At 37.8% G+C, this 26,565-nt stretch overlaps 5 protein-coding genes across 6 annotated transcripts; 3 read left to right on the forward strand and 2 right to left on the reverse strand.

Moving 5' to 3' along the window:
* Positions 1-4,259: 4,259 nt before the first annotated feature.
* On the forward strand, positions 4,260-9,216 carry LOC113768124 (homeobox-leucine zipper protein GLABRA 2). Its single transcript, XM_027312368.1, has 11 exons — positions 4,260-4,449; positions 4,601-4,884; positions 5,605-5,722; positions 5,918-6,112; positions 6,240-6,620; positions 6,752-6,853; positions 7,549-7,758; positions 7,875-8,049; positions 8,143-8,414; positions 8,512-8,598; positions 8,744-9,216. Exons 1-11 carry the CDS (start codon positions 4,366-4,368, stop codon positions 9,119-9,121), a joined length of 2,286 nt encoding a protein of 761 aa, XP_027168169.1. The 5' UTR covers positions 4,260-4,365; the 3' UTR covers positions 9,122-9,216.
* Positions 9,217-10,387: 1,171 nt separating this feature from the next.
* LOC113767634 (30S ribosomal protein S17, chloroplastic) lies at positions 10,388-11,147 on the reverse strand. Its single transcript, XM_027311788.1, has one exon. The coding sequence runs from the start codon at positions 11,042-11,044 to the stop codon at positions 10,547-10,549; it is 498 nt and encodes a 165-aa protein (XP_027167589.1). The 5' UTR covers positions 11,045-11,147; the 3' UTR covers positions 10,388-10,546.
* A 2,194-nt stretch (positions 11,148-13,341) lies between these two features.
* LOC113767385 (photosystem I reaction center subunit VI, chloroplastic-like) lies at positions 13,342-15,044 on the forward strand. Its single transcript, XM_027311456.1, has 3 exons — positions 13,342-13,563; positions 13,749-13,875; positions 14,685-15,044. The coding sequence occupies exons 1-3, from the start codon at positions 13,436-13,438 to the stop codon at positions 14,862-14,864; spliced, it is 435 nt and encodes a 144-aa protein (XP_027167257.1). The 5' UTR covers positions 13,342-13,435; the 3' UTR covers positions 14,865-15,044.
* LOC113767872 (rop guanine nucleotide exchange factor 12) lies at positions 14,916-18,345 on the reverse strand. The gene is made up of 7 exons (XM_027312075.1): positions 18,144-18,345; positions 17,493-17,609; positions 17,175-17,329; positions 16,977-17,051; positions 16,596-16,871; positions 16,176-16,496; positions 14,916-16,024 (listed from the first exon to the last, which is right to left on the reverse strand). Exons 1-7 carry the CDS (start codon positions 18,343-18,345, stop codon positions 15,599-15,601), a joined length of 1,572 nt encoding a protein of 523 aa, XP_027167876.1. The 3' UTR covers positions 14,916-15,598.
* A 2,355-nt stretch (positions 18,346-20,700) lies between these two features.
* LOC113767384 (hydroxyphenylpyruvate reductase) lies at positions 20,701-26,322 on the forward strand. 2 transcript variants are annotated; one of them, XM_027311454.1, is made up of 2 exons: positions 20,701-21,321; positions 25,548-26,322. In XM_027311454.1, exons 1-2 carry the CDS (start codon positions 20,722-20,724, stop codon positions 26,064-26,066), a joined length of 1,119 nt encoding a protein of 372 aa, XP_027167255.1. In that variant the 5' UTR covers positions 20,701-20,721; the 3' UTR covers positions 26,067-26,322. The 2 variants fall into 2 exon arrangements, with proteins under 2 accessions (XP_027167255.1, XP_027167256.1); XM_027311455.1 differs by lacking the exon at positions 20,701-21,321 and adding an exon at positions 22,880-23,599.
* The last annotated feature ends 243 nt before the right edge of the window (positions 26,323-26,565 follow it).

The raw sequence follows: 26,565 nt of genomic DNA on the forward strand, positions 1-26,565 counted from the left end.
GCATCATATGCTTCTCTGTATCAATTTATACAACATGTTTGTTTCTGTATTTATAAATATACCATGTATTACTCTGTCAATAATGGTAGAAACTGATGGTTTCAGATTTTGATGAGACAACAAATAAACCAAAAGCTTTTCTCCCCAAAAAAACAAAAAAGCTATTTGCAGCTAAATTTTCTAACAAAACCACTCCATATATAATTGGCTCAAGGAATTAAGATTAGCATATTAAAATGGGATTAAGAAATGTTCACAACAGCATTAGAGGGGAACATTAGAGAGGAAACTTTCCTGGCCAAAAACGTTTTACTGGTATATATATGGGGGATTGCAGAATTGTCAAAAAGTTCCTTGCCAATTCTATGTTATTGGTGAGGACGCACTAATTTCCTCACAAAACACCTTGACTATTTGCAAGGAACCACTGCTTTTTGTGGGGAGTTTTCTATTTTAGTGGAGAGGAAAGTTTTTCTCGCCATAGCATTCCAGTAATTAGCGAGGAGGTCGGCCCTTGCTATTGATTTGCTCCATTAGTGAGAAAGGCAGCAGAATTCTCGCTAATAACTTTTAGCGACGAGCATCTAGCGACAACCTTGGCGAGGAAGCATTTTCCTCGCTGAAATTCATTAGCGAGGAAGTCAAAACATTTGGCGAGAACTTTTGTTCCTTGCCAAATCCCTTTTTTGTTGTAGTGATTGTCGGCATGGTGAAATTTCATTTCACAATTAGTGACATAGGAATTGTGAAATAACCACCAAAATTATGTTACGGGTTCAGAGGGGATAAAAGTATGCAACTTTATTTTTGCTTTTTTACATACGTGTAATTGAAGATTTTCAGCATGCTAAAGATAACACAAGATTAGCTTCAAAATCCTTGCTAATGCTCAAGCCTCGATAGCTATAGCTAGGAAAGAGACCACATCTATATATATATATATATTTTGGTGGAAAAAAGTTTGTATAGATTTGGCTCTGCTCACCATCACCCATCAGGACATGCCTTCGGAACATAAATCGCTTATAGAAATTCTTGTAGATCACCAACTAACATAGTCCTGATGGGTCTATATTTATCAAAGACATAAAAGGAAGCATCAGACCATGTCTATATGTCCCCTGTATGTCTTATAGATGAATTTACGTGCTTCTTTTTTGCCAGACTTTATCATTATGTGCCAGCAAAAGAGTATTCAATACCTAATTTTTCCAAGAAGAAAAAAGTACTAATGTCTCTTGTTCGTTGGGCTGTTCTTGTATATATGAATTCGTCACCGTCCAACAATACATGTTTCACCCACAAGTTCAACGAGCGCAGTTCTGAGTCTGAGATGCTTGATGGCTTAAAGGGACTCTATTCTTGGCATATGGCCTGCGGTCTCTAGCTGCTATTTTAAGATTCTACTCATAGATTCAGTTAACAAGTTTTGGGTACTAGCTGACAAGGTGCTAGTACAGCTATACGTTATATATATATATATGTGTGTGTATATTTGTCCAACGTTGCTTCGAGGGCACTCGTTGAAACGTACAATTAGTCAATAATTGTACACACATTTGTTATATCGTTTAGATTTAATGACATTTTTATTTGTCTTTACCTTTCTTAAAAATAACACATTCATTAACATATGCCCTTAGGACACCCATAAACAAGCTCATACCTTAAAAGGAAAGAAGAAAAACCCATTGTTTTAATTTTGCCTCACGTTGCATGAACATTTGTTCAATAACGAGTCAAAAATAAAAACCATTTTCTTTCATCAATCCCAGCTAGCGAACTTCGTATTAAGCATTCAACCGAATGAGACTTAATTACATCTTGCACCTTTCACTATATCTGAATTTCCATTTTGGTTACTAAACTTTAAAATGAGACACACTAATCATTAAAGTATATCATGCGTCACACTTTAATTAGTTGCTAAAGTTTAAAATCTATCTTACTTTAGTTCCTAAACTATAAAATCTTTTCCACTCAATCTCTAAATTATAAAATTTATTCCACTTAATTATAAAATCTATCTCACTTCCCTTAACGATTTTATTTACGTGTGATAAATTTTATATTTTAGGAATTAAAGTGTCCTATTTTAAAGTATAGGAACCAAAGTGAAAATTCGTGTATAGTTGAAGGTTGCAAAGTGGAATTTATCCACTAGTGAATGAGTCCGACACTTTATAAAGGACACGACACTCTGCTTCAAGAAAAAGATAATTATTAATACGGTACATATTTTGTTTGAAAATGAGAGATCAAGAGTTTAGCCCAAACGAGTCCTTAAATGAATGAGAGGCGATTGCAGAGCCCAAACTCTCTGTTTAAGGAAGCGTGAGTTTTAAGTTTTAACCAGTTGAACCAATTTTTGAAAATATCCAAAACTTTTTATATTTTCTATGCCAGAATGATATTCTAATCATGGTTCTTATTCATTAGTATAATTCGTTGAAGACAGAGAAATGGCAATCATTAGTGCGAAGGACAGTGTTCTCTCTAACCATTATTTGGTATCCTCCCCAAAGTCTGTGATTTACTTGATTAAGAAATGACTTTAGCAACATCCACAAATATATACTTGTCAATGTGGAGTTTGGAGGCAAATCCATAATGGCTTTGATTACTTAAAAGTCTTTAAATGATATAAAAGATACCACTAAGTTCACACGGTCACAACACTTGAAGTGTTCCTTTTTTTTTTTTTTTGGTTATAATAATTTGGTAGGAAACAGAAAGGAGGATACATAAATGACTAGCTTGGTTCTGATACAATAATCTGAGAAATTTGAACTCTTCTAACACTACTAACATCATCTACACAAATTTCCCATCAGCACAGCAGCAGGAGGATCGCAAAACTGAAAAGAACTCTTCATCTTGAGAAGCTACTAATTTGCTCATGAAATCTGCACAATAGTTTGCTTCCCTAATTCGGTCAGTTATCATTTATCACCTCCCACTTTGACTAGATTATCTACCCATGATTACCTTTCCAGTAATGCAAGAAAAGTATTAAAGTTCAAGATAGATTTTTATTCAAGTGATATGTTGTATATTGAACCCATATGTTTCTAAAGGTGGAAAACAAAAAACAAGAAATTATTTTTCGTAATAGTTCAAGAAGAGACTCCAAATCTTATTAAGTTAAAAAGAAAGGGAAGATTTTGAGAGTCAAACCAAGACCTAAGGGTGGAAGGAGGGTCGAGAGTCGAATCAAGAATCTCATGATCATTCGAGACCAATTAAGTTGCGTTTTTTAGACAACAAGAGATCATTTAAATAATAATACAAGGCAACGTGTAGTTTTAGATGAATTCATTAGATATAGTCAAGTAGTAAAGTAGATTCGCACATTATCAAAGATCGAGCAAATAAAATGCCAAAAAAGAGGTCCTACGCACAATTTTCTCATTCTCATTTTGTGTGGAAACTTATTATTGATCCGGATTTGGCCTTTGCTCAATCTGCCAAAGCGGATAATCTTGAATTTCATACTTCAGGCCTGATAATGTTGAAAATTTCGTCCCAACGATAAATCAACAAATTTTCTTTGGCAAACTATATAACAAGCAAAAGCACTGCGTACATGCTATAATAATTAATATCCGTGTGGTTCACTTGAAACACTGAGCTTCGTTTGTCCATCAAACGGGAGGATCATTGAAGGCCAAACAAACATCAAGATCTTGAAATTCATTCATTTGCATGCAGAATATATCCAAGTTACAGTGTAATGGCAAAAACCTATCAATATGTGGCCGCCCGATTTCTTTGTAATTAATCATTCTGGTCTCCGTCGATTATCTAGCCTCTGGTCTTGGACGCCATTCCAAGAAATAGTAGAGACCCAGACAGTGAGCTGAATTACTCCTACGTTGGATTAGACCTCCATGGAACATTCAACAGGTAGACAAATGTCATCCACCAAAAAGCTAGAACACTGGGCTATTCAACCATTCAAGTGGACAAGAACAGTTTCGATCTACATTTGCCGGTGAAAAATTTTACTATGACAGTAAAAGTTGGGTAGTTAACTAGGGAAAAGAAAAAGTTAGTTGAGTATGGAAAGGATTCTCGCTACCATATCTAACGGTCAACCTCTGCCAGCCCCACCGCCTGTCTCAACGATCTTTATTGTTTTCCCTCCCTCTCACAAATTAACTGTGTCTTTATAGTCTCGTTTGTCTTATATCCTTAAATCAAGCAGACCCCACCCCCTTCCCAGCCCTCTTTTCTTCCCATGTCCGGGTGTCACACACAGATAACACACACTAGCCCAGAAAACAAAATCTCATTGTGAATATTTGAAAGCTTCCACCATAGAGAAGCCCCTTCAATCAACCCCAGAAGAAGCCCACGAGTGACATGGGCGTTTTGGACATGTCGAATCCTCCTCCAACTTCTCAAACCAAAGATTTTTTCCCGTCTCCTGCTCTCTCCCTTAGCCTTGTACTATTTTTCTCTACCATTTCTTTAATAATTAATTGTTATCCTTTGCACTTACTTTAAGCCTTTAAGGACAGCGGAAAGACAAAACTTTTCTAACCAAGCTTTTATGGTTTTTGCTTCCCCCCCCCTTTTTCTTTTGCGGTTCTTCTAGGCTGGGATTTTTCGTCGTGGTGCGGCGGCCGCCAACTTGGAAGTGGAGGAGGGAGATGAAGGAAGTGGCGGCGGCGGAGCAGCAGCAGGAGGAGGCAGGAGAGAAGAGACAGTGGAAATCAGTAGTGAAAATTCTGGACCCTTGAGGTCGAGGTCGGATGATATGGATGATTATGAAGGCGAAGGAGAGCAAGATGACGGTGGTGAGGATGACCAAAACAACAAGAAAAAGAAGAGAAAGAAATATCACAGACACACCGCTGAACAAATTAGAGAAATGGAGGCGTATGTTCCTTCTTTCTTCTTTCTAGACTGTTTGTACTAGCGTACAATACATACAATAACACATTCTTATGATTATTATTCCACTGCGTCAACTAAAACCTTATATTTCTAATTAAGTAAGAAATTTGTAGACTGCCTTTTAACTTAATTTGATGCAACATATATTTATCTCGGTTAATTACTAGGATTCGGTGATCAGAAACTTTACAAAATTGATGCTTGCTGAAAATTTGGTTCACTTCTTGGGCTAATTAATAAATACACATATAAGGTAAGCTTCTTCTAAGACTTGAATAGCTGTCAAAAAACCAAGAAGATTACTAGTGTAAAGATGAAAAGTCGGGGTCAGATGTCAGAATAAATTTTGTCGATCTTAGCATGCTGTTATTTTAATTATAAGCGGCTTAAGGTCTCCTTTCCAATCACATACTATTTGTTAATTCAGTAGTAAAAGAATAAATTATAAAAAGTGCATTTCTCATGCACGTAAGTAAAAATCCCTTTTTATTTTTTTGGTGTCCGTAACGTACGTGTATCTAGTTGGGCCTGTATATTCTGCTTCTCTGTCGCGTATCAGTACTATACATACATTTTTCCGCCATTAATGTTGAGCATGCATGTCCCCATATGATATTGGACTTTTTCTAGCAGTCATTATTATTTTTATTGTCCATGAATAATTAATGCTGTATCCCTTTACACGTATGCTTCAATGGGCAGTTTGTTCAAGGAGTCGCCCCACCCAGATGAGAAGCAAAGGCAACAGCTTAGCAAGCAATTAGGCCTTCATCCTAGGCAAGTCAAATTTTGGTTTCAAAATCGTCGAACCCAAATCAAGGTATGCATGCACTTTTAGCACATTATAAATATTTGTTTCCTATAAAGGAACGAGAAAACTGATTATGATGTGTTCCTGCTAGTTGGATGGTTTAGTTCTTGATCTTGAACAGGATTATTGATTTTAACTGTGTTCTTATCTGAGGGATCATGGTCCTATGTATAACAGATGTAGCAATATGGATGGCTAATGCAGGCTATTCAGGAACGTCATGAAAATGGCTTGTTGAAAACGGAACTGGAAAAGCTTCGCGACGAGAATAAAGCATTAAGGGAGACCATTCAAAAAGCTTCTTGTCCTAGCTGCGGTTTTGCTACATCCGCCAAGGGTCCTTCTACAGCCTCCGACGAACAACAGCTACGAATTGAAAATGCTAGACTTAAAGCCGAGGTCCCCAGAAATCTTTAACGTATTTATTTTTCCTTAGTCACTAAAAAATAAAGAATTACACAAGATGCAAAATTTCCTAATTATCCTTTTTTTTTAATTTTTTTTTTTAACGGAAGACTTGCTGCAGGTGGAAAAACTTAGAGCAGCTCTTGGGAGATACACCCCTGGAACATCACCGAGCAATTCATCTTGCTCAGCAGGAAACGAATTTGAGAACAGGAGTTGCTTAGAGTTTTACAGTGGCATATTCGGGCTGGAAAAGTCGCGAATAATGGAAATTGTCAATCAAGCATTGGAAGAGCTTAAACAAATGGCTACTTTAGGACAACCTCTATGGATCCGAAGTTTAGAAAGTGGAAGGGAGATTCTTAACTATGACGAATACATGAAAAAATTTCCCTTTGAGAATGCAAATAACGCGGGGCCTAAGAGACCTATTGAGGCCTCGAGGGAGACTGGAATTGTGTTTGTTGAGCTCCCTCGGCTTGTTCAATGCTTCATGGATGTGGTAAACTCTGAGGATGTTTTTGCCCCTCTCCAAATTCCAAATTGCATGATTGATCTCCATTTGCACTCGCAATTATGGCTGTCAAGAGATGGTTTCTTACTAGCAGTATTTTGTGTATTTTTGTCTTGCAGAATCAGTGGAAAGAAATGTTCCCCGGCCGGGTTTCAAAGGCAGCTACGGTTGATGTTGTATGCATGGGTGAAGGGGCTAACAGAGACGGACTAGTTCAGCTGGTAAGCACCTTTTTCATCTGTATTTTCCACGTAAATTTTGGTTGATAATAATAAGAAGGATGGATCTAGTTGAGGAGTTTCCTCTAATCAAATTGATTTACATCCTATTTTCTTGTCATAAAAAAAGAACGAGCCTGTCTGGTCACGTCATGTCATGATATTTCACGAATCAATTGATGACTGGACGTATATCATTTCCATTACCAATAATTTCATTCGATTTCTTGTTATTCTCATCAACTAGATAGTCACGCTCTAGAGAAATTACGTGCTCCCAAAATTTCATTACCCTTGGTCCACTGCTGAAGAAAAGGAAAACTGATAGCATAACTGAACCAGGAGCAATGTCAAATCCATATCTTTTGATAAGAAGTGCAGATCCCAAATTCTAAATCGTAATCAAAGAGTTGAAACAGTTGACCGTCGATGTCATCTTTAAAATCGTTGAACAGTTCACTTTGCTGCCGCATGGTTTGTGCATGGTCATTCCTAAACTTTGCACCTCGACGGTAAACTTACTCTGAAACATGGTATCAACTTAACTGAGAATAGGACCGAAGTAGTGGGATTGTGTGTCTGACTTGCATCCATCCATGTGAATATGGAGGTAAGTTCCAAAATTTTGCATAAGAAAGCTTCCTTACTGGGCCCAAGAAAGATCCTAAACAGTAGTTTTACCCTACTGGCCACTGCAGATGTTTGCGGAGCTGCAAATGCTCACTCCAATGGTGCCCACAAGAGAAGTCTATTTTGTCCGATATTCCAAACAAATAAGTGCGGATCAATGGGCAATTGTTGATGTCTCGATTGACAAAGTGGAAGACAGCGTTGATGCATCCCTAACAAAATGCAGAAAACGTCCATCTGGCTGCATCATTGAGGATAAATCAAATGGCCACTGCAAGGTAATCTTCCTTAATCAAGTTTCTGAATCTGATACTGGACTCATTTTGCTCAATCATCTAAAAATTATTAGACTTCAATTATAGTTCCGGTGGATCTGTTTTACATGGTTTCTCAGGTGACTTGGGTAGAGCATCTGGAATGTCAGAAAAGTACAGTTCACTCCTTGTACCGCGCAGTAGTAAATAGTGGTCTAGCTTTTGGTGCAAGGCATTGGATGACAACATTGCAGCTACAATGTGAAAGGCTTGCGTTCTTTATGGCAACAAATGTTCCTACCAAAGATTCCAGTGGTACTTCAGAATCGCTAATGCCTCTATTCGAGTTCTTTACATGATTTAGGGCTATATGAATGTTAACCTGAAATTTCTGAATTACTAAACTAGGAGTTGCCACACTCGCTGGGAGGAAAAGCATACTGAAATTGGCGCACAGAATGACAGTAAGCTTTTGTCGTGCACCAGGTGCATCAAGCTATAATACATGGAGCAAAATCACTAGTAAAAGTGGAGATGACATTAGGGTGGCTTCAAGGAAAAACTTGAATGACCCTGGAGAACCTCTTGGGGTAATTCTATGTGCAGTTTCCTCCGTGTGGCTACCAGTATCTCACCATGACTTATTTGACTTCCTAAGAGATGAATCCCGTCGCAACGAGGTTTGGCACTCCTTGTTCAAGACATCAAAATAAACTTCTATGGTTCTAAACTAAATCAAGTCAAGATGGTTGACTCATTTCGCTGCATATGTTGCAGTGGGACATGATGTTAAATGGAGCTCCAGCACAATCCATTGCAAACTTGGCCAAAGGGCAGGATCGAGGGAATGCCGTCACCATCCAAGTGAGTCATCTGTCCCAAGATGAGGAGATTTTGTATCACCACATCTTTCCTCCTCGCATCCCCAACCCCTCTACTTTCCTAATGTCCTTTTAAGAATAAGGGCACTAAAAACATCAAACTATGTTGTGTTTCAACCCTGTTTCAGACAATAAAAACCAAAGACAACAGCATGTGGGTGCTCCAAGATAGCTGCACAAATGCCTACGAGTCAATGGTGGTCTATGCCCCAGTGGATATTAGTAGCATGCAATCAGTTATGACGGGCTGTGACTCCAGCAATATTGCTGTACTACCTTCAGGTTTCTCAATTCTTTTGGATGGAGTGGAATCAAGGCCTCTGGTTATCACATCTAGGCTGGAAGAGAAGAGTTCGGAAGGAGGATCCCTACTTACTATTGCTTTTCAAATCCTAACTAGTAACTCTCCAACAGCAAAACCTTCGGTAGAATCTCTAGAATCAGTTAACACCTTAATATCATGTACATTACAGAAGATCAAGGCAAGCTTGAACTGTGAAGATTGATGATTATCCTGGTTAAATGAATAGGTTTTACTTGACTGTAAAACATATTACTCCCTTTGGTTATAGAAACTGTGGAAAGCATTTTGTTCATTTTAGTTGCTCAATTTTCTCTTTTCTATTTGGATGTGCTGACCTGTATGTATGTGCTGTCCTATTATATTTTCTCCTTTGGGAGCCCAACTGTCTAGGCCAGGCGTGATATTTACGAATGCACTGATATTCCTATTTGCACATCTTTCAGAGTATATTCCTTCCCTACTATTAGTGAAATTGTCTGAAGTCTTAATTACAAAATGGCTAGAACGGACAAAGATATTTGATTTGGTCTCACCCAATGTGCATAATCACTGGAGAGAAAAGGGCTTAATAGTTGTCTCACGACCGAGCAAGGCATCCATGTAGCAATCTAGCATGTTGTAACTCAATAGTTTATATAAAGGCAACCACGAAAATAGCTTTAAGATGCATAGCAACAAAAGAAATAGAAGGCATTGCAGCTCCTTACAAAAAATACTGGAGAGTGATTATCACATGAGTTTTATAACAAGGAATATGCCAGTTTAGCTGCCTTTCCTACATTTTCATTATTCATGATTTCCAAAGTTCCTAATGAGAAGAATCGATTCCAACATACAAGTGTCTACACATCAACAAGTATGGAGTCACGTCCTCCAGTGGCATACTTAGGATCCCTTGCTATAGTTAATTCATACCTACAAACGCAATACTCTTCCAAAACCTTGCCCTCTTTAAACTCTTCAACTCATCACAATACAAATTTTTTTAATACCAATGAAGGAGAGGACAAGCATAAATCTCTCAAATCTCACCTGACTCACTTGAGGCTTAGATATAGCAGATGGCAGAAAGATACACCAATTCTCTCTATATATTTCTTTTTCAGGTTTCGATGAATTTGGCAAAATTGGGAATTGCACGACTACTAGCTCCATCATAAAGTAGTATTATCACCTTATGGGAAAAAATGTCATCTACAAGGACAAAAAGGACGACGATAACAGAAATCCTTAAGGATTTAGCTGAACCTGAAAAGGATAAATTTTTTTTTTCTCAGAAAAGCGTCAGTTATTAACCAATTTAAAGGTTAGGAGTCATAAAGGACCAGCCTTGTTCTCTAAACCAGCATTCTGAGCCCCTCTGAAGCCGCAAGTAGTCGATAATGTTCCTTTTTACGTCTTCTATTCTCTAAGGATACCATATATGTTTCAGGTAAATCAACCTATGATCATGACTGTACGGCAAAAATCTCTGAACAACCAAAGTCCATAACCGGGCAAAATATATAAGTCCAAAACCAAAATCCATCACATTACATAAAACTAAAAAAAATCAGCTATCAGACAGAAAAATCCATCTCAAGAGCTGGATGAGTAAAGAAAATGGCACAATCCAAGTTAAGATTTTTCAAGTACCAACAGAGCCCTCAATCTGATTTTGCTGGTCAGACTCAAGCTTCAGTCCAAGCTCCTGCGGGACCAACTCTTTCGCCTTGGGCGCATTCCTTCCAACAACAGGGACAGCAAGAAAAGTTTTAGTCTTGCTAATGGGCCTGCCCTTTTCAAGCTGCACAAAGTCCCCAACTTTGAATTGGTTTAAAGGGTCATGAGCCTGATACTTCTTCTTCTTCCTGACCCTCCTCTTGTACTTGGGATGCGGCGCGAGGCGTGTAACTTCCACGGCCACGGTTTTGTCATTGGTGGCACAAACAACTCGGCCTTGCATTGATTTCATGGCTCGAATTGGGGGGAGAACTGTAAGGGGTGAAGTGCGGGCATTGGAGAGAGAAGAAGAGGGTTTAGATAGAAGGGAAATTGGGGTGGATCCGTGGAGAAATGGGGTGGAGAGGGTGAGGGATTTGAATTGGGATAAGGGAACGTGGAGGAAAGCAGAGGTTGCAGACATCTTTCGAGCGCTGGGGGGAGTTTGGATAAGGCAGGTTCAAGTCTTTTTTACTCGGTCTCGGTGTGCAGACAGCAGAGCAATCGAGCAGCTCCTCATCGATTGATTGGGCTTGAATCCAATTCGAACTTTTTTTTTTTTTTTTTTTTCAACACAGGGTGTCCGGGTCAAGACCCGAAGGCGGCCCGACTAATCCCCTGCGCCTGGAGTACAGCGCCACCAACCGCACCCAGGCGTTAGGTGAGGTTCGATCCCACGACCTTGCGAGTGGTTTTTCAGCCGCAGACCGGTGATCTAACCCCGGGCCAATTCGAACTATTCAAGTAAGCTTTATGTTCAAAGTTCGACTACGTATGTTGTGGGCTCGTGAGCTTCTGGAGCGCTATCAAGTATTCGGTATAATATTTAATTAATATATTATAAATAATAAAAATATTTTTTAAATTGATTATTTACAATATCTATCTCAATAATTAAATATTTGCTGCAATATTTACTTCAAAAGTATTGAGTACTTCAATATATAATTGAAGTTTATATGAGGAGAGTAATAAAGAGTACCAATTTGTAAGGGCATGCCAATGCCTATGTAACAAATAAAAATCAGAATTGGTTTTACGTATTACCTTTTTTATTGGAATTATTTTACATTTGTAATAAGTTCACATACCTTCCATGAGCTGTATCACAGATTCAGCTAGACCCTCTGGTTTGATTAACTATTTACCCCTCTTCTAATTACACCGTTTGGATAACAATAGAAAACCCAAAAAAGCTGACATCATCAAAAATAAAATCCTTTTGAATTCTCTGAAATATCCTTTTTTTTTATTTTCAAAACAATTTTTCCTACCAACTCACTCTTTCTCAGTCACAACAGTTTTTGACCTTTTTTTAGTTGATAGGCACATTTACCACAATAATTTTCCTTTAAACCAAACAAGGGAAAAAAAAACAGTGCACTATCACCACTATTTAAAAAATATATAATGAAATAAAATAAAAACAAACACAAAAACCCACCACACGAATTCACATTAATTTTGATCACCCCTAACCATTATGCCTCAATCTATTAACAATTGCAAAATCTCATTCAACCATAGAGAATTCAAAGTGAAAATTACTGAGAAGACCGAGGCATCATGAATTAGAAATTCTAGACTCTATTTCATGAATTAGAAATTCTAGACTCAAGTTAGCTAATTCTAGAGTTGAGGTAATATAAAGACACTATTATTTTTTTTTCTTTGGATAAAAAGCAAATTTAATTAACGAATTGTTAAAAATCGTCCAACTCGATTTGATTTATATCATTGCCGTAATGGCAGATTAAACATGCACTAGAAATAACCGATTAGATCTGCAATTTAATAAATATAATATATCTGAAAAATTTTGAATAGATCTGAAAAATATAAGAAATTTTCAAATTATCTTCTAACAAGATAAATCATTGTAGTTCTCTATGCATATTGCAATCGCTAGATTTGCTAATTAGTGGCTTTAAGTTTTAATAATGATGATGAGAACAATCGAGAGAGACCCATGACCTGGAAAAATTTTAGACCTAACAATTAGATTTGAAATAAATTTGGGTCTAATAACAAAAGAAGGAAAAAAAAAACAGAAAAAAATTAATTGATAACCATTGTTTGATAACTCTACGTGATGTTAAAAATTAATTGATTAAAATATTTTTTGAATTCAACATGTTTGATAATAGAATTGTTTTATCATTTAATATATTAAGCACTGCTTAACTTGTGTATAAAATTTTAAGTAAATTTTTAAATGAATTTCCTAAATTAACCACACATACTAGAGCTCTCACATATATAATACACAGTCACACGCGCGCGCGCACTTAAACCCAACCTCTCAACTGTTTCGTTATTTTTCTCTCTCACACAAAACAATTTTTTCTTTTTGTCCAAATACACAAATAAAAAGAATTTTGTTTAAAGATAAAAATACAATATTTTGTGTGATATTTTAATTCAGTTCTATAATTAAATTAGTTGTCAAATGCATGTAATTTGATCAATTTAACAACTTAAAATACTTTCGGCACTTACAGATTTGAAATTTCAATTTTATTCAATTGTGACTTACGCTTCCAGTTTGCAAGGCATTTACCCTGTGATTTGTAGGATGAAGTCCTTACTGTAGTATAGTCGTAATCCTCCGTTGAACGACATTGGATAGGCTTATCCAGCTATCATCCACGTCTCACCACTCAAATGGGATCCCATATCTCTCCAAGGGAGCCCAGCTTGCCATTTGTCATCCTGAAATCCATTGCAAAAAATTCAAATGCTCAAAGCATCCGCATTTAACCAATTGCCAGTTTTGGAATCAAAAAATTAGTTTTGTTCGTTAGACTGATAGGCCATGGCATCTCTAGCTACCTTTGCTGCCGTGCAGCCAACTGCTGTTAAGGGTCTCGCTGGAAGCTCCATTGCTGGAACTAAGCTTCATGTCAAGCCTTCTTCTCTTGGTTTGAAACCCTCCCGAACCAGGTAAAGAACATTCAAGAATCTAGTCTTGGTGTGATCCCGTCAGCCTGATTTTTGAGAACTAGTATTGGCTCACTCTGTTTTAGTAGTTGTTTGAGAATAAAGACGTTTAATTGGGCTAATTTTTCTAGTATTGCCCAAATTATGGGCTAAGCTTTTGTAGCTACTCTGCATTTGGTTAATTGTAGGGCTGGTCCGGTGGTAGCAAAGTACGGTGAGAAGAGCGTCTACTTTGACTTGGAGGATTTGGGCAACACGACTGGCCAATGGGACTTGTATGGGTCAGATGCTCCTTCACCGTACAACTCCCTCCAGGTATATTTTCATGAATCAGAATCATCAATTCATTAGAGTTGTGTGCCCTTGATGAGTGGTGGAGCAACGCATTAATTAATATGCTGGAAATTCTGATATGGCGATAGAACAGTGTAGCAATTAGCTAGTTATTTACGCCTGCGTCACTCTGTACTCACGTGGCTCATTCTGTCATGCGCACTTGCAATTTCTAGTGTTAAGAGTCTTTCACTATTTGGGAAAATTGTGGAAATTGAAACCAAGCATGAATGTTTCTTTCACTTTTTGGTTGTTAATGGCCCACGTGCAGTTTTCATTTGGGGCTTCAGAAAAGTTGCATGCTTTGTGCTGCAGTTAGCTGGATTGTAGATAGAGATAGGCCAACTGCTTGTATTAGGTTTTTCTTGATGAATTTCTGCAAGGGCATAGATTGAGGGTGAAGTTGAAAAACATAACATGAATTTTTCCTTTTTTTGGGGGGGGGGGGGGGTTTAGAGGATCATGAGGAGACAGAGTAAGGATTATGCTTTCTAGTTTAAAAAAATTGCAAAAAAAAAAGAGAGAGAGAGAGTTTTCCATCCTGCTTTCAGATTAAATTCAGTAGAAAAAATATGTGCCTTCCAGTATCCATAAGAACCCTATATTCATGGCTGCCTGATAGCAAGAAAAGAGAACCTCTGCTTGATATTCTGAAGGCAGTGAGGGCAGCATTCCTCATGATTGTGGAGTAATTTACGACATCCTTGCATTTGCCTGAGTTTTGGTCATTTACAGCAGCAGCTGTTAGATTCCGTGAAGGTTTTCTCACATGAATCTATATGTGGTTGCAGAGCAAGTTCTTTGAGACATTTGCAGCTCCTTTCACCAAGAGAGGTTTACTGCTCAAATTCTTGATACTAGGAGGTGGCTCCTTGCTTGCTTATGTGAGTGCTACCGCATCACCAGATTATCTGCCCATCAAAAGGGGTCCTCAACTTCCCCCTAAACCCGGGCCCCGTGGCAAAATCTAATTATTTCTCAGTTAAAGCTTTAAAAGCATTTTTATTTTCTTCATGTGTACCTTCTAAAGCTTGTAAGTATCTCTGGAGCGTAATCGTGTGCCTGCTTATTATCACAATGATTGTTTACTACTTGGGGGCACCATTGCTTTGTTGCTCATCTTTAATCTCCTGGATGAGATTTTACTCGTCTGTCTTGCTTCAATTGGAAATTTTTATGAGACTCGTTTGAATCTCAACTCTATAATGGCTTCTCATGCAGAAAAGTTCCAATCTCTTTAACCTGAAAGTACGCTGACTTCCTCTAAGATGGAAATTGATGCTTGCTTATTTCTCCTCAAATGTGCAGCCCAGTACAGCATTGTATTGTAGTATGATTTGTAGATTTAAACTGGCAGGGTGAGGGTTGTTCCTTGGAAAATGCAAATTGCAGATACTCATTGCAGTCCTGTTATTCTGGATTGGAGTCATGAAGCCGGAAAGTATGACTGAAATGTTAGAAATTACAAGACCAAAATATTTTAACAAACTGATCTCATCTACTGAGTGAGCATAGCCAATGTGTTTTGAAGCCAGTAGCTCTAGTGGCTTTTCCATATTTACAAAGGAAAAATGTATCAAATCCTATATGGCTTTAATTCGTCTGAATATAAACGTCCAATGCTGTTCACATTCGAGAAGAGTTCTGCTGGTCAGTCCTTGCCTCTAATAATGTAAGTTAATTTGGTATCTGGGACAAAATTTGGTTAGTGACGCGCTGTTGGACTTCTAGAACCACCCAAGTGCTCTAGTCTCTCTATGTAAGAAATTTTCTTGTTGGTGGCAATATTTGGTGGTTTGCTCAAAATCTTCAAATCGTTGTCTTTGGACACCTCTTCCTTCACGTCTTTCTTTACTTCGGTCTCTCCTTGATCCAGTGACCAACCCATGAAATCTAGAAGTGTCTTTGATGTTGGTGTCTCTGCTGAATTTAGTTTGTCTGCTTCTTCTTTAGCACTGGGGATGCTCTCCAAAGTTATTGTTTCCTTCTTTAGGGTTTTTTTTGGTTCTCCAGCAGATGGATTTTTTGCAAGAGAATCAGCATGAAGAACATCTTCTATTCGTGACATGACAGTAAATGCCAGGCTCTCTATTATTCTTGAATAGCTTTCCAGAATGGCTTGCCCCACATCCTGAGAGATCAAACTTGGTCAAGACCACTGAAAAGTAGAATATGTTTGCTACTCATTGCATTCAGAATACCCTCTGCTTTTGGTCAGTTATAGAATTAAAGAATGGATGAAAATGAAAACAAGATCAGAATAAAGTTAGTAGCATTCTTACTCTGTTATATTGGATTTTGCTAATGTCAAGTGAAGACTGAGGAATTCCTGGGAACCGATGCTTAAGAATGAGTAAGATTGTCTCAGCTCTATCTTCGAAGAGTTCTCTCTTTTCCATACTTACACCTGAACTCCAGGATGACTTTCCATCTTTTGCAGTCATCTTCCTTCTCCAGATCACAACAGATGCCTCAATTCTGTTCTTGAGGTCAAGAATTTTGTGTTCTGATGATAAGTCCACCATCGAGAGAAAATAATCAGGATCAAAGTGCTCATCAGTTATACTCTTGTAGATTGAATCTCCAAGGCTCGCTCTCCCATTCTAAAACGAATTATACAAGTGATAAATATCAGTAAAGCTTGTAAACCAGTATCATCTAACAAGATGGTAATCAGAATCGTGGATATCTATCCCTTCTACCTTAGGGAGATTCTCTATGTAATTCTCAGGGATCTCCATCTCTAAAAGGACTTGGGCATTTATGGCCATGGCTGCTTTAAGGACTTGGTTGACTGACTCCTTCTGAAACTGCAACCATTTCTTTGCAACATCAGAGAGGCCATTAGGCGGAACTTTAGGAGTAGGTATCCACCATTTGTCATCCTTCCTAGCATTACTTTTCCCCTTCTGTGATTCGTCAGAGTCTTTAGACACATAGTAGAATTCGTTTTGATCTTTAAAGTTGTCTAGGCAATCCTGTAAAATTGTTTCACACAACAACAAGAATTGAACAAAGTTGGTCACAATATTTAAGGTTATGATGATAGGCAAAATAAGAAAATTTCACAGCTATGATCTTACAATAAGCATTGCGTCGAGCTTTCGCAAGGCAGGAATATTCATATGAAGGTCATTTCGCTGCCTTGTAACCATAACCTGATAAAATAAAAGAGTAAGTTGATGTATTATCCTTCCAGGATATGTAGGTGCTACATTTCTTTAATTGAGCATGAATGCATGGATGCCCCACACACACACACACACACATAGAAGGCATACCTCCATGTTAGTTCCATCTTTAGACACTTGTTTGGAAGGAACAAACTCAACAATGTGATCTGTGACAGACAAGAGCCAATCAATTTCCTTTCTCCACCTTGCTCTCATCTCTGGTGACATGGGCTCTAATCGCTTTTGCTCTCCGAAGACAGAAGCTGCATGTGGTTTAAAAAGGATCAATTTTGTTGAGGATCTCATGAGATTCATAGAAATCTTGATTTGCAATTAACTATGGTCCAAAAAGAATTTCATACAGAAATAGTCACAGGTGCAGGGTAGAGCATTGTCAATGTATTAGAAAATGAGGATGTACTCTACCTGCTAGGTTTGTGATTGCATTTGACAATGCTAGAGCTGATGAAACTCCCTTTCCTCCACCCGACATATCCTCACCCAAGAGCAACTTCGCGAACTTCTCCTTCATCAGTTCCATATCTGGAAGCCAACAAGTAATATTTCATGAACATACAGGACTATGATATAAGGCTCGACAGCTTTTTAAATGAAGAACTAAACCAAACATTGACTTCTTCTTCAAAAGAATGAAAGTTTGCTATTCCAATTCTAATTAATTTCACATCCTTTCTTTCCTCCATGACATTCTAGATTTTGTTGGAGAGTTTATTGCATATGTCATGTGATGCAACATGTTTAAACCGCTTAATTACAGCAAAAACAAAACACGCACAAAAAGCAGGAATAAAAAAAAAAAAGGAAAGGAAAAAAAAATATCGTATCTGCCAGCGGAATTCAACAAAAAACCAGAATTTAAAGCTCCCTCAGGTTTAGAAAAACAAATCCTTCTCTGTATTTTTGGGACCGTTTTATAGAGAAACGTTAAGATACGTCCGATACAAAAATCCCTTAAATGTGACTCTTCTAGAACCTCCATGGACCACATGCAGAATAACGGGCTCAGGAGAAGGAAGCACTTGCCAGAGGGTTTCTTTGACTTGGGGCTTGAAGCACCTCCATCATTGCGGCCGAGCGAATTCCCAGTTCTTTGCTTTTCGCGATTGTTCGAGGAAGAGAATGAATCCTCATTATCTTTGATATTACAGCTCTCGCGGGTCAAACCGCGCGTTGGTCGTCCTGCATCCTCTTGCATTCCATTAACATGACTGAGGCGAGACCTCAAGGTTTCTTGTTCTTCCTCTAGCGCTCGAACCATCCTTGCAACATTCAACGAGCACTGCTCTTCATGCAATGGAATAAATTGAAGGAAGGGGGCCGGGGGAAGAACAGGAGAAAGAAGTTATCTGCAGGGATCACGGATTCATCATGGGGGGTGGGGGTGGAGAAAAATGGTTGTCTTAGCTCTTGTCGCTAAAGAAATAACGTGCGGAAGAACAAGAAGAGAACCGCAACTACTTGCTAATAATCATGAATGGAACGAACTCTTATTTTATGCAGCTGTTTGACGAGGAGAAATAATAAAAATACAAATACTTTTTAATTATTTCAAAGGTGATTATTTGGTTGGTAATGGACTTCGTGCTAGTTTTGCTTTCTGTTTTGATGAATTGTTGAGGCAACGTGGGGTGCATGTTCAAGAATGAAGCAGCAAAACAGGTCAGAGCATTGAGCGATGGAAGAATTTTGTATTTCTTTCCTAATTTAGGTTTAATTCTCTCTTAATTAATACTACTAATCTTGTTTTGCATCGTATATGCAAGAGTCATACTCCGTCTTCATGGTTGGCTGATTTGGAGTCCTAAAGGTTAGACGAGTGGATGGTTGTATTTTAATCGGGTTTATCTAAAGTTGTGGATGTGAAGTTGCAATATTGGGTGACTGCTCTAACTTGCTCAATTCTCACATTGATCCGCAAGATTGCAAACACTTTTAGTGAAAAATGGCTTCTTTTATGGAGGCTATAAAACCAGAAACTACAAAGAAATAACACGTCAGTCCCGTATAATCTGAAAATAGTAAAGGCCAAATTTCATCAGGAGGATCCCATAATAATTTGAGTTCCGATGGCATGCTCAAACTCACCTTTGCTAGAACGACTGCACAAGAATTCCCTTCTCTCCAAAAGTGATTTAATCTGTTTTTCCAATCATGACTAAGTAAGTAACTCATGAATACTCCAAATGAGATTACAGTGCACCTACCTGGTTCTTTCCTTCTTATACCAATTGGGGTCTTAGCATGGAGTCGAAATCCACCTCCACCCGTCTAAATTTCAGCTCCCAAGTAACAATAAACTTTGCTTACATGTACACCGACCAAAACACGATTGGCTAAATTGGTAACAACATGTCACTTTTTAACAAAGGTCAAAGTCGATTTATAAGAAGTTAAGAAAACTTGAAAACGATCTACGGTTAGACATGTCAATGAGTAAGATTTGGATTGGATCCCTTTGATCCTGATCCAAATCCAGACTCATGAAATTTAATTGGATCCTAACCCAGACCTTTATGGGTCTGAAAAATATAAGTCCAAACCCAAACTCTTATGAATCTGGATACCCAATGGGTACCCGCTGTATTTTTTTAAATACATTAAAGTAAAAATATTTAGATTTCAAAAAATATAAACACCATCCAATTTTTATTTTCAAATAACAAAATTAATATTCGAGAAGTTGAATGCAACATTATGAACTCAAAAAATAACTATTATTGACTACTTTGATTTATTTTTAAAATTTCAACTATATCTACGTCCAATCTTTCATTTATTTTCCTTTATTTTTCTACTTTTTTTTTTGAAAAAGTTTGTGCTAATTACAATAACAATTAGGACTAGATTGAAAAAAGAAAAAGATCATGAAATTTTACTGAATTGGATCTAACAACCATAGAATATTAGAATATTTTCTAAATTTGCTAATATAGATATATAATTTAATTATATATACATAGGTCTGGTATGAGTATGGATTTGGATATGGATCATAGAAAACCAAACCCTACCCAAATCTACAACTCTTTTACAAGGTCTGAGTTTGGATAGGGTTTGGATTTGAAAAATTAAATCCAAACTTTATCCAAATACATTGGGTTTGGGTTTGGATTAGATCTGGATAAAATTCAATCCATTGACATGCTTACTTATGGTTCTTAGAAGTATACTTGACCCATGACTATCACATTATTGAATCTATCCAAAACTTTTTCTAAAAAAAAAAAACCGCGAAAAGTGACATGGGTCCATAATTATGATAGTATGTGTTTAGATTAAGCTTTTTGAAATTCGGTTTAATTGATTTAGCGTTTTGAAATTCAATATAATTGATTTAGCATTTAGCATTTTTATCTTCCGTGACTTAATCACTCAAAATATTTCTTTAGTTGGCTTTGCAAGTCGTGTTATCCATCTTCGTAACCGTCTGTCATAGTATCGTTCGAGCACCTAAACTAAATTGGTTCTAAACCTTTGTCAAACTTTTAATTTTTGTGCCTTTTGACGTCCAGTCCACTTTGTCCACCGTTTTCACCATGCTGCATTAAGTACTCTTTATCTTCAAGTTGCAGTCAGCTTTCCTAGAAGCAGAGTTTTTTTTTTTTGGTGAAAATAAAAAATTTTCTTACATCCTATGGGCTGCGTTGGGCCAACACGAATCCACACAGAACCCAGACAACAAGGGGAACTGAACCCATCTCAAAAGTCCACCAAACGAGAGGACGCATCCACCCAACCATTAGCCTCAACGATTAAGCTCGTGTTTCATTATTTACTGCAGACAGCATCAAGGAAGAAGAAGATGGATTCTAATTCTATAGGAGTTTTAATGACATGTCCGATGTCACCACCGTACTTAGAACAAGAACTCGACAGACGTTACCGTCTCCTAAGATTCTGGAAGTTCCCACAAAAATCAGAGCTGTTGAAACTGCATTCTCAGGAAATCCGAGCAGTTGTGGGGAATGCAACCATCGGAGCCAATGCTGAGCTGATCGATGCATTACCCAAGTTGGAGATTGGGTCCTCGTACAGCGTGGGACTGGACAAGATTGACTTGGCCAAGTGCAAGGAAAGAGGGATTAAGGTCACCTACACCCCGGATTTGATAACTGATGATGCTGCTGATTTAGGGATTGCTTTGATTTTGGCTGTGCTGAGGAAAATATGCGGGTGTGATCTGTTTGTGAGGCGTGGACTCTGGAAGAATGGTGATTTCCACCTCACCTCAAAGGTTTATTTTCTTCCCTCCCTTTATTTCCTCTTCGGCATCAAATGTAGTTGAACTTTCTAGTTACATTTTGTTTGCTTTTAGCATGAGCCATAAGCCTATGACCTTTGTGTTGTTCAGGCTTTTTGTGTTTAGTGGCCGTCCATTTCAATTTATTCTTGACCACAAATCGGCTGATAGGAAAGTGAAACGGTACTGTTGCTACAGCGAAGTCACATATTACCAGTGATTTGAATTCTTGACATTTGTTAATCATTTGACAATTCAACTATCATCTAGAACCTGAAAGAAGAAATGACCTTCAATCTTCAATAGGGGATGAAATTGTTGGCATGAGAGTATTTGTCCTAATAAAATTTTTAACTTGTTAGCACTGTTGTAATTACAACCTTGTGTACTGCACTGCCATGCTAGAAATGCTATGAGGAACTACTCACAGGTAAATAGACTAAATATGATTATTAATCATAGTGATTGGTCTAAGACCACTGTAAAATTTTCTTGTGCACGCATAAAGGTCTTACTCAATGCACGCAGGTGGACCTCACTTGGTATATAAATTAATAAGTTGGGTGTTTGTATATTTACATGAAACTTTTTCATTCGTCTCGTGCACTTACTAGTAGCATGATCGAGTCACTTGAGCTCTACTTGAGTTAAAAAACTTGACCTCGAATTTGAGTTTAAATTTGTTGAACTCTTAAAAGTCAAGTTCGATTTTATTTTGCCTTATTCGAACTCGAGTTCAAACTTATACAAATCGAGCCCAATCCGAGGTTAATAGAGTATAAGAAATAAAAATTTATATTTTATATAATTTTAAGTTTGGAATAAAATAGATATTTTATGCTAATAAATAACAAAAATTAAGAAAAAATATATATATGTGAAACTCGATTGACCTCGATTAAACTCATATATTAGACTCGAGTTCAAGTTTGTCAAATAGTTCGATCTGCTCGAACTCAATCAACAGAGTTCAAACTTGATTTTTTACCAAAAAAACTCACGAGCTGCTTGATTGAGTTCGACTCTTTTGCACACATAAATTATCTAATAGTCAAATTTGGACAGATATAAAACTTCTCAAAGGAAAATGTTGGCCATGCTTGGATTGCTTGTTTCCGTCGGAAAATATTGTCGTTTTCCGTGATCACATTTCCCTATCACCTTTTTCCCTCACATATATCAAATCGTTACAGTAATTTTTCCATGAAAATGACGGAAAATGCAATCCAAACACAACCTTAAACCTGGGGTTGGGGGGGGCGGGGTTTGGATTGCTTGCGTGAAAATAGAACAATAGAGTGACGAAATAATTGTACGAATTAATATGGATTGTCTGCATGGAATTTCCCTCTTTTTTTTTTGTGAAAAAACTAATTTTTTATTTCTTCACACATTTTCTTATTTTGTCCCTGTCCTCGTCCTTTTGTCTTTCATCTCTTCTTCGAGAATTCCTCCACGGTGGTACCAACACCTAACAACCAATCACAAGACACCAAAACATATTGGGAAAAAGGAATTCCTTCCCCAGCTCAAGCCACCCACGATAGAATTAAAAATAAAGATAAAAATAAGAAAGCAAATACTGACAGAAAATCCCGGCGGCATCCCATCTGTATCTGTTGGTTCATAACGGGCGTCACCACCTCCCCAGCCTGTGGTGGGCTCTCAAAAGCTGACCACAACTCAGTGTACTTACCCCCAACTCCCCAATCCTATTGGAATTTCGAGCAATTAAGCTCCCATATATATATAAAACAGATACTAGTATTGTAACAACCCCACACAATTGACTCTTTCCCTCCCGTTCCAAACAAAAAAAAAAAGAGAAAAAAAAACGAAGAGAGTAATAATGGAGTCAATCGGAGTTCTGATGATTTGTCCAATGAATTCCTACCTAGAACAAGAATTAGACAAACGTTTCAAGCTCTTCCGCTACTGGAATATTCCACAGACGCAGCAATTCTTGAAAGAAAACTCAAACTCAATCCGGGCTGTTGTGGGTAACTCCATGGCCGGCGCTGATGCCCAGCTGATTGAATCGCTCCCGAAGCTCGAGATAGTTTCGAGTTTTAGTGTGGGCTTAGATAAGATTGATTTGAACAAGTGTAAGGAGAAGGGGATAAGGGTCACTAACACTCCTGATGTGCTGACTGAGGATGTTGCTGACCTGGCAATCGGGCTGATGTTGGCGGTTTTGAGGAGGCTTTGTGAATGTGATCGCTATGTCAGAAAAGGATTGTGGAAAACTGGTGATTTTAAGTTGACTACGAAGGTTTGATTCATAATTTTTTCTGACTTGGCTTTTTCGCTTTTCGGGTAATTGGTTTTGGGTTCTGTTGATAATAGTTTGTAAAAGCTAAAACCAAGAAAAGAAGCAATTTTTATGTATTATATTGACATTTCAGCTGACAACAAAGACGTGGGTTCTTGGTATTATATTTTATTAGTTTTAGGGACTTTTGGATAATTGGATTGCTCCGGTTACTGACATGTTACTCTTGTTGCCATGCTCGTCTCTTAACAATTGTTTGGCGAATTGATTCAACGTGCTTAATGCTGCTGAATATTTGCATTACAGTATTAGTATGTTGGAGATTGGAGAACTAAATTAACTGCTAGGGATTTGACTTTCTTTTATCTGTTTTGTTCTCTTTTTGTGTTCTACTACCATATTTCTTGTTCATGGGAGTGATGAGCTTGTCATCAGAAGTTACTAGTGTCTTCATAGTGTCTAATAACATGCTTAACACCAGAGTTTTCCTGATTTTGTTTGCCTTGCAGTTGTTTAGCAACCTCTTTACCTTCTTGAGTTCATAATATTTTGATGTTTGCCATCAAACTTGAATCTCTCTATAATGACTGACCAATCACAGAGAATAAACATTTATATGTTCTCTTATTGTCCCAAAAGGCATACAAGTAAGGTGCCCGTCCATGCACAGTGGAATTTACTTATAATCAGATCCTGTTTTAGATAGAAATCCTACTCAACGGGGACCATGGTCACATGGCATAGAAGCCGACTTACCCTTTTACATCTCAGTCTAGTTAAATTTGTCCTTTCCTTTCACAGTGTGGTTTAAAGGGCCAGTGGCACGTCTAAATATTAGTATTTCTGATCACAATATCCTCTTCATGGTCCTAACAGAAGTGAACTGTGATGTTTCACATGTATTGCTGCTCTTGTTTGTGTAGAGTGTACTGTACTGTTCACTTGTTGTCTAGTATCTTCCTGACTTTCAGGGATTCGAAGGTTGATGTTATGATGTATAGCTTAGACAAAATCCTTGGTTTGCAATTTATGAAGCCAAAACTTCTGATGTTTGATTATGATGCATTCCAAGGTAGCAAATCAAAGAAAGTAGACTATTTGAGTTATGGGATCAAGTCTTACACTAGAGGTCAGAATTTTCTTGGAGCTGATTTCTGACAGGAGGAGTTTTATGCACAATCTGATAGCACTTGTCCTTTACATACCAATATGGAACTTATTGAACTTTCCTTCTTTTCTTATGAGGATAGATGCTGTTTGTGTCTTGAGTTGCTCTTTACTAACTTGATCCATAACAGTGAGGACAAAAACAGTCTATGCATGAATCCATCAATCACTATTGCAGCTTTTTGCTTGTAGGATAGAGCAGAACAATATTAGAAAGTCTTGTGGGCACCATAACTAAACTTCCCAAGTTTACCAAAGGCTAAAAGTTTCATGAAAGAATTTTTAAATTTGATAAAACTTATTTTTCTTTCCTATCATGTTCATCGAGGGGGATTTTTGAGGGAGGTAGTTGAGCTCAAACCTTCTCAATCCTTGCAATTTTCAGCTCACAAACCAAGTCTGTCTGGCTTCATAGTTTTCAGGCTGTTGAGGCTGTTAGATATAATGACAAGTTTTTTGAGTTGTGCTATTTTATTCCTCAGGAAGGTGGATTACTTTTCGGATTCTCAGTCTTACTTGTACACGTTGGTCCTTTACAGGGACATGTTCCTTTATGAAGTTGGATTCTGTGATCTCATTGCCATATCGTTCTTTCTATGATATTTGAACACTGTGACAAAACATGTTTTATTTAATTTATAGTGAACTGACAAGCTCAAGTGTTTAGTGAACTGAAAACTATTTGTTTGTATGCCGTTCGCAGAATATATTCAATTTGGGTATTATGTGCTTTCATGTTTCACTGTTCACTTCTTTTTCTCCATTGTTGCCATCTTTGCAGTTCACCGGAAAGTCAGTGGGCATTATAGGTTTAGGCAGAATTGGCACTGCAATTGCTAAGCGAGCCGAAGCATTTGACTGCCCAATCAGTTACTACTCAAGATCAGAGAAGGCGGATACAAATTATAAGTACTATCCATCTGTCATTGACTTGGCTTCCAACTGCCAAATTCTGGTTGTTGCATGTTCGCTAACTCCTGAAACTCGTCACATAATCAACCGTGAGGTCATCGATGCATTGGGGCCAAAGGGAGTTCTCATTAACATCGGAAGAGGTCCTCATGTTGATGAAGCTGAGCTGTTATCAGCTCTTGTTGAAGGCCGTTTGGGAGGGGCTGGGCTTGACGTGTTTGAAAATGAACCTGAAGCGCCTGAGGAGCTCTTTGGTCTGGACAATGTAGTCCTATTGCCCCATGTAGGGAGTGGGACAATAGAAACGCGTACGGCAATGGCTGACCTTGTCCTTGGAAACCTGGAAGCTCACTTTCTGAACAAACCACTTTTGACTCCTGTAGTTTGATTAAATTATGAAGGTAGTAAATTCATGATTGTGAGGGAGCTTCATTCTTGATGTCAACCATCTTCATCTATTTGATACTGGACACGATTGGCTCCGGAAATTTGGTGTACTATTGATGCATCTTACTTGTAAGTGTGTTTTTTTATGTATCCTTTGATCCTGTCCTGTTTGACTTCGCTTTAGCATTCTCGGGAAACTTTGAGCTACGACAATTTGTTGTTTTCTACCTTCAAATTTGATAAAAAATCTTGTAGTAGCTGTTTGAAAGTTCCAACCTTTATTTGTAGAAATGTCCAAGTGAAACTGGGCATTAAACCACCACACACACCCCCCCCCCCCCCCCCTGCGGTGTATTTCCGTAATCGGTGAAGTCCAATTTGCTTGGGAATTGTCTATATATTCGCAGGCAGGATGAGGTGATAAGCTAAAACCCTAAAACTATAAGGTCAAACTTGAGTGCACAAGGTACCTTCCTGTGCATCGATGTCAGGATTAGAAT

Source organism: Coffea eugenioides, chromosome 4 (assembly GCF_003713205.1).
Source record: "Coffea eugenioides isolate CCC68of chromosome 4, Ceug_1.0, whole genome shotgun sequence".
In the NCBI taxonomy this organism is placed as follows: domain Eukaryota; kingdom Viridiplantae; phylum Streptophyta; class Magnoliopsida; order Gentianales; family Rubiaceae; genus Coffea; species Coffea eugenioides.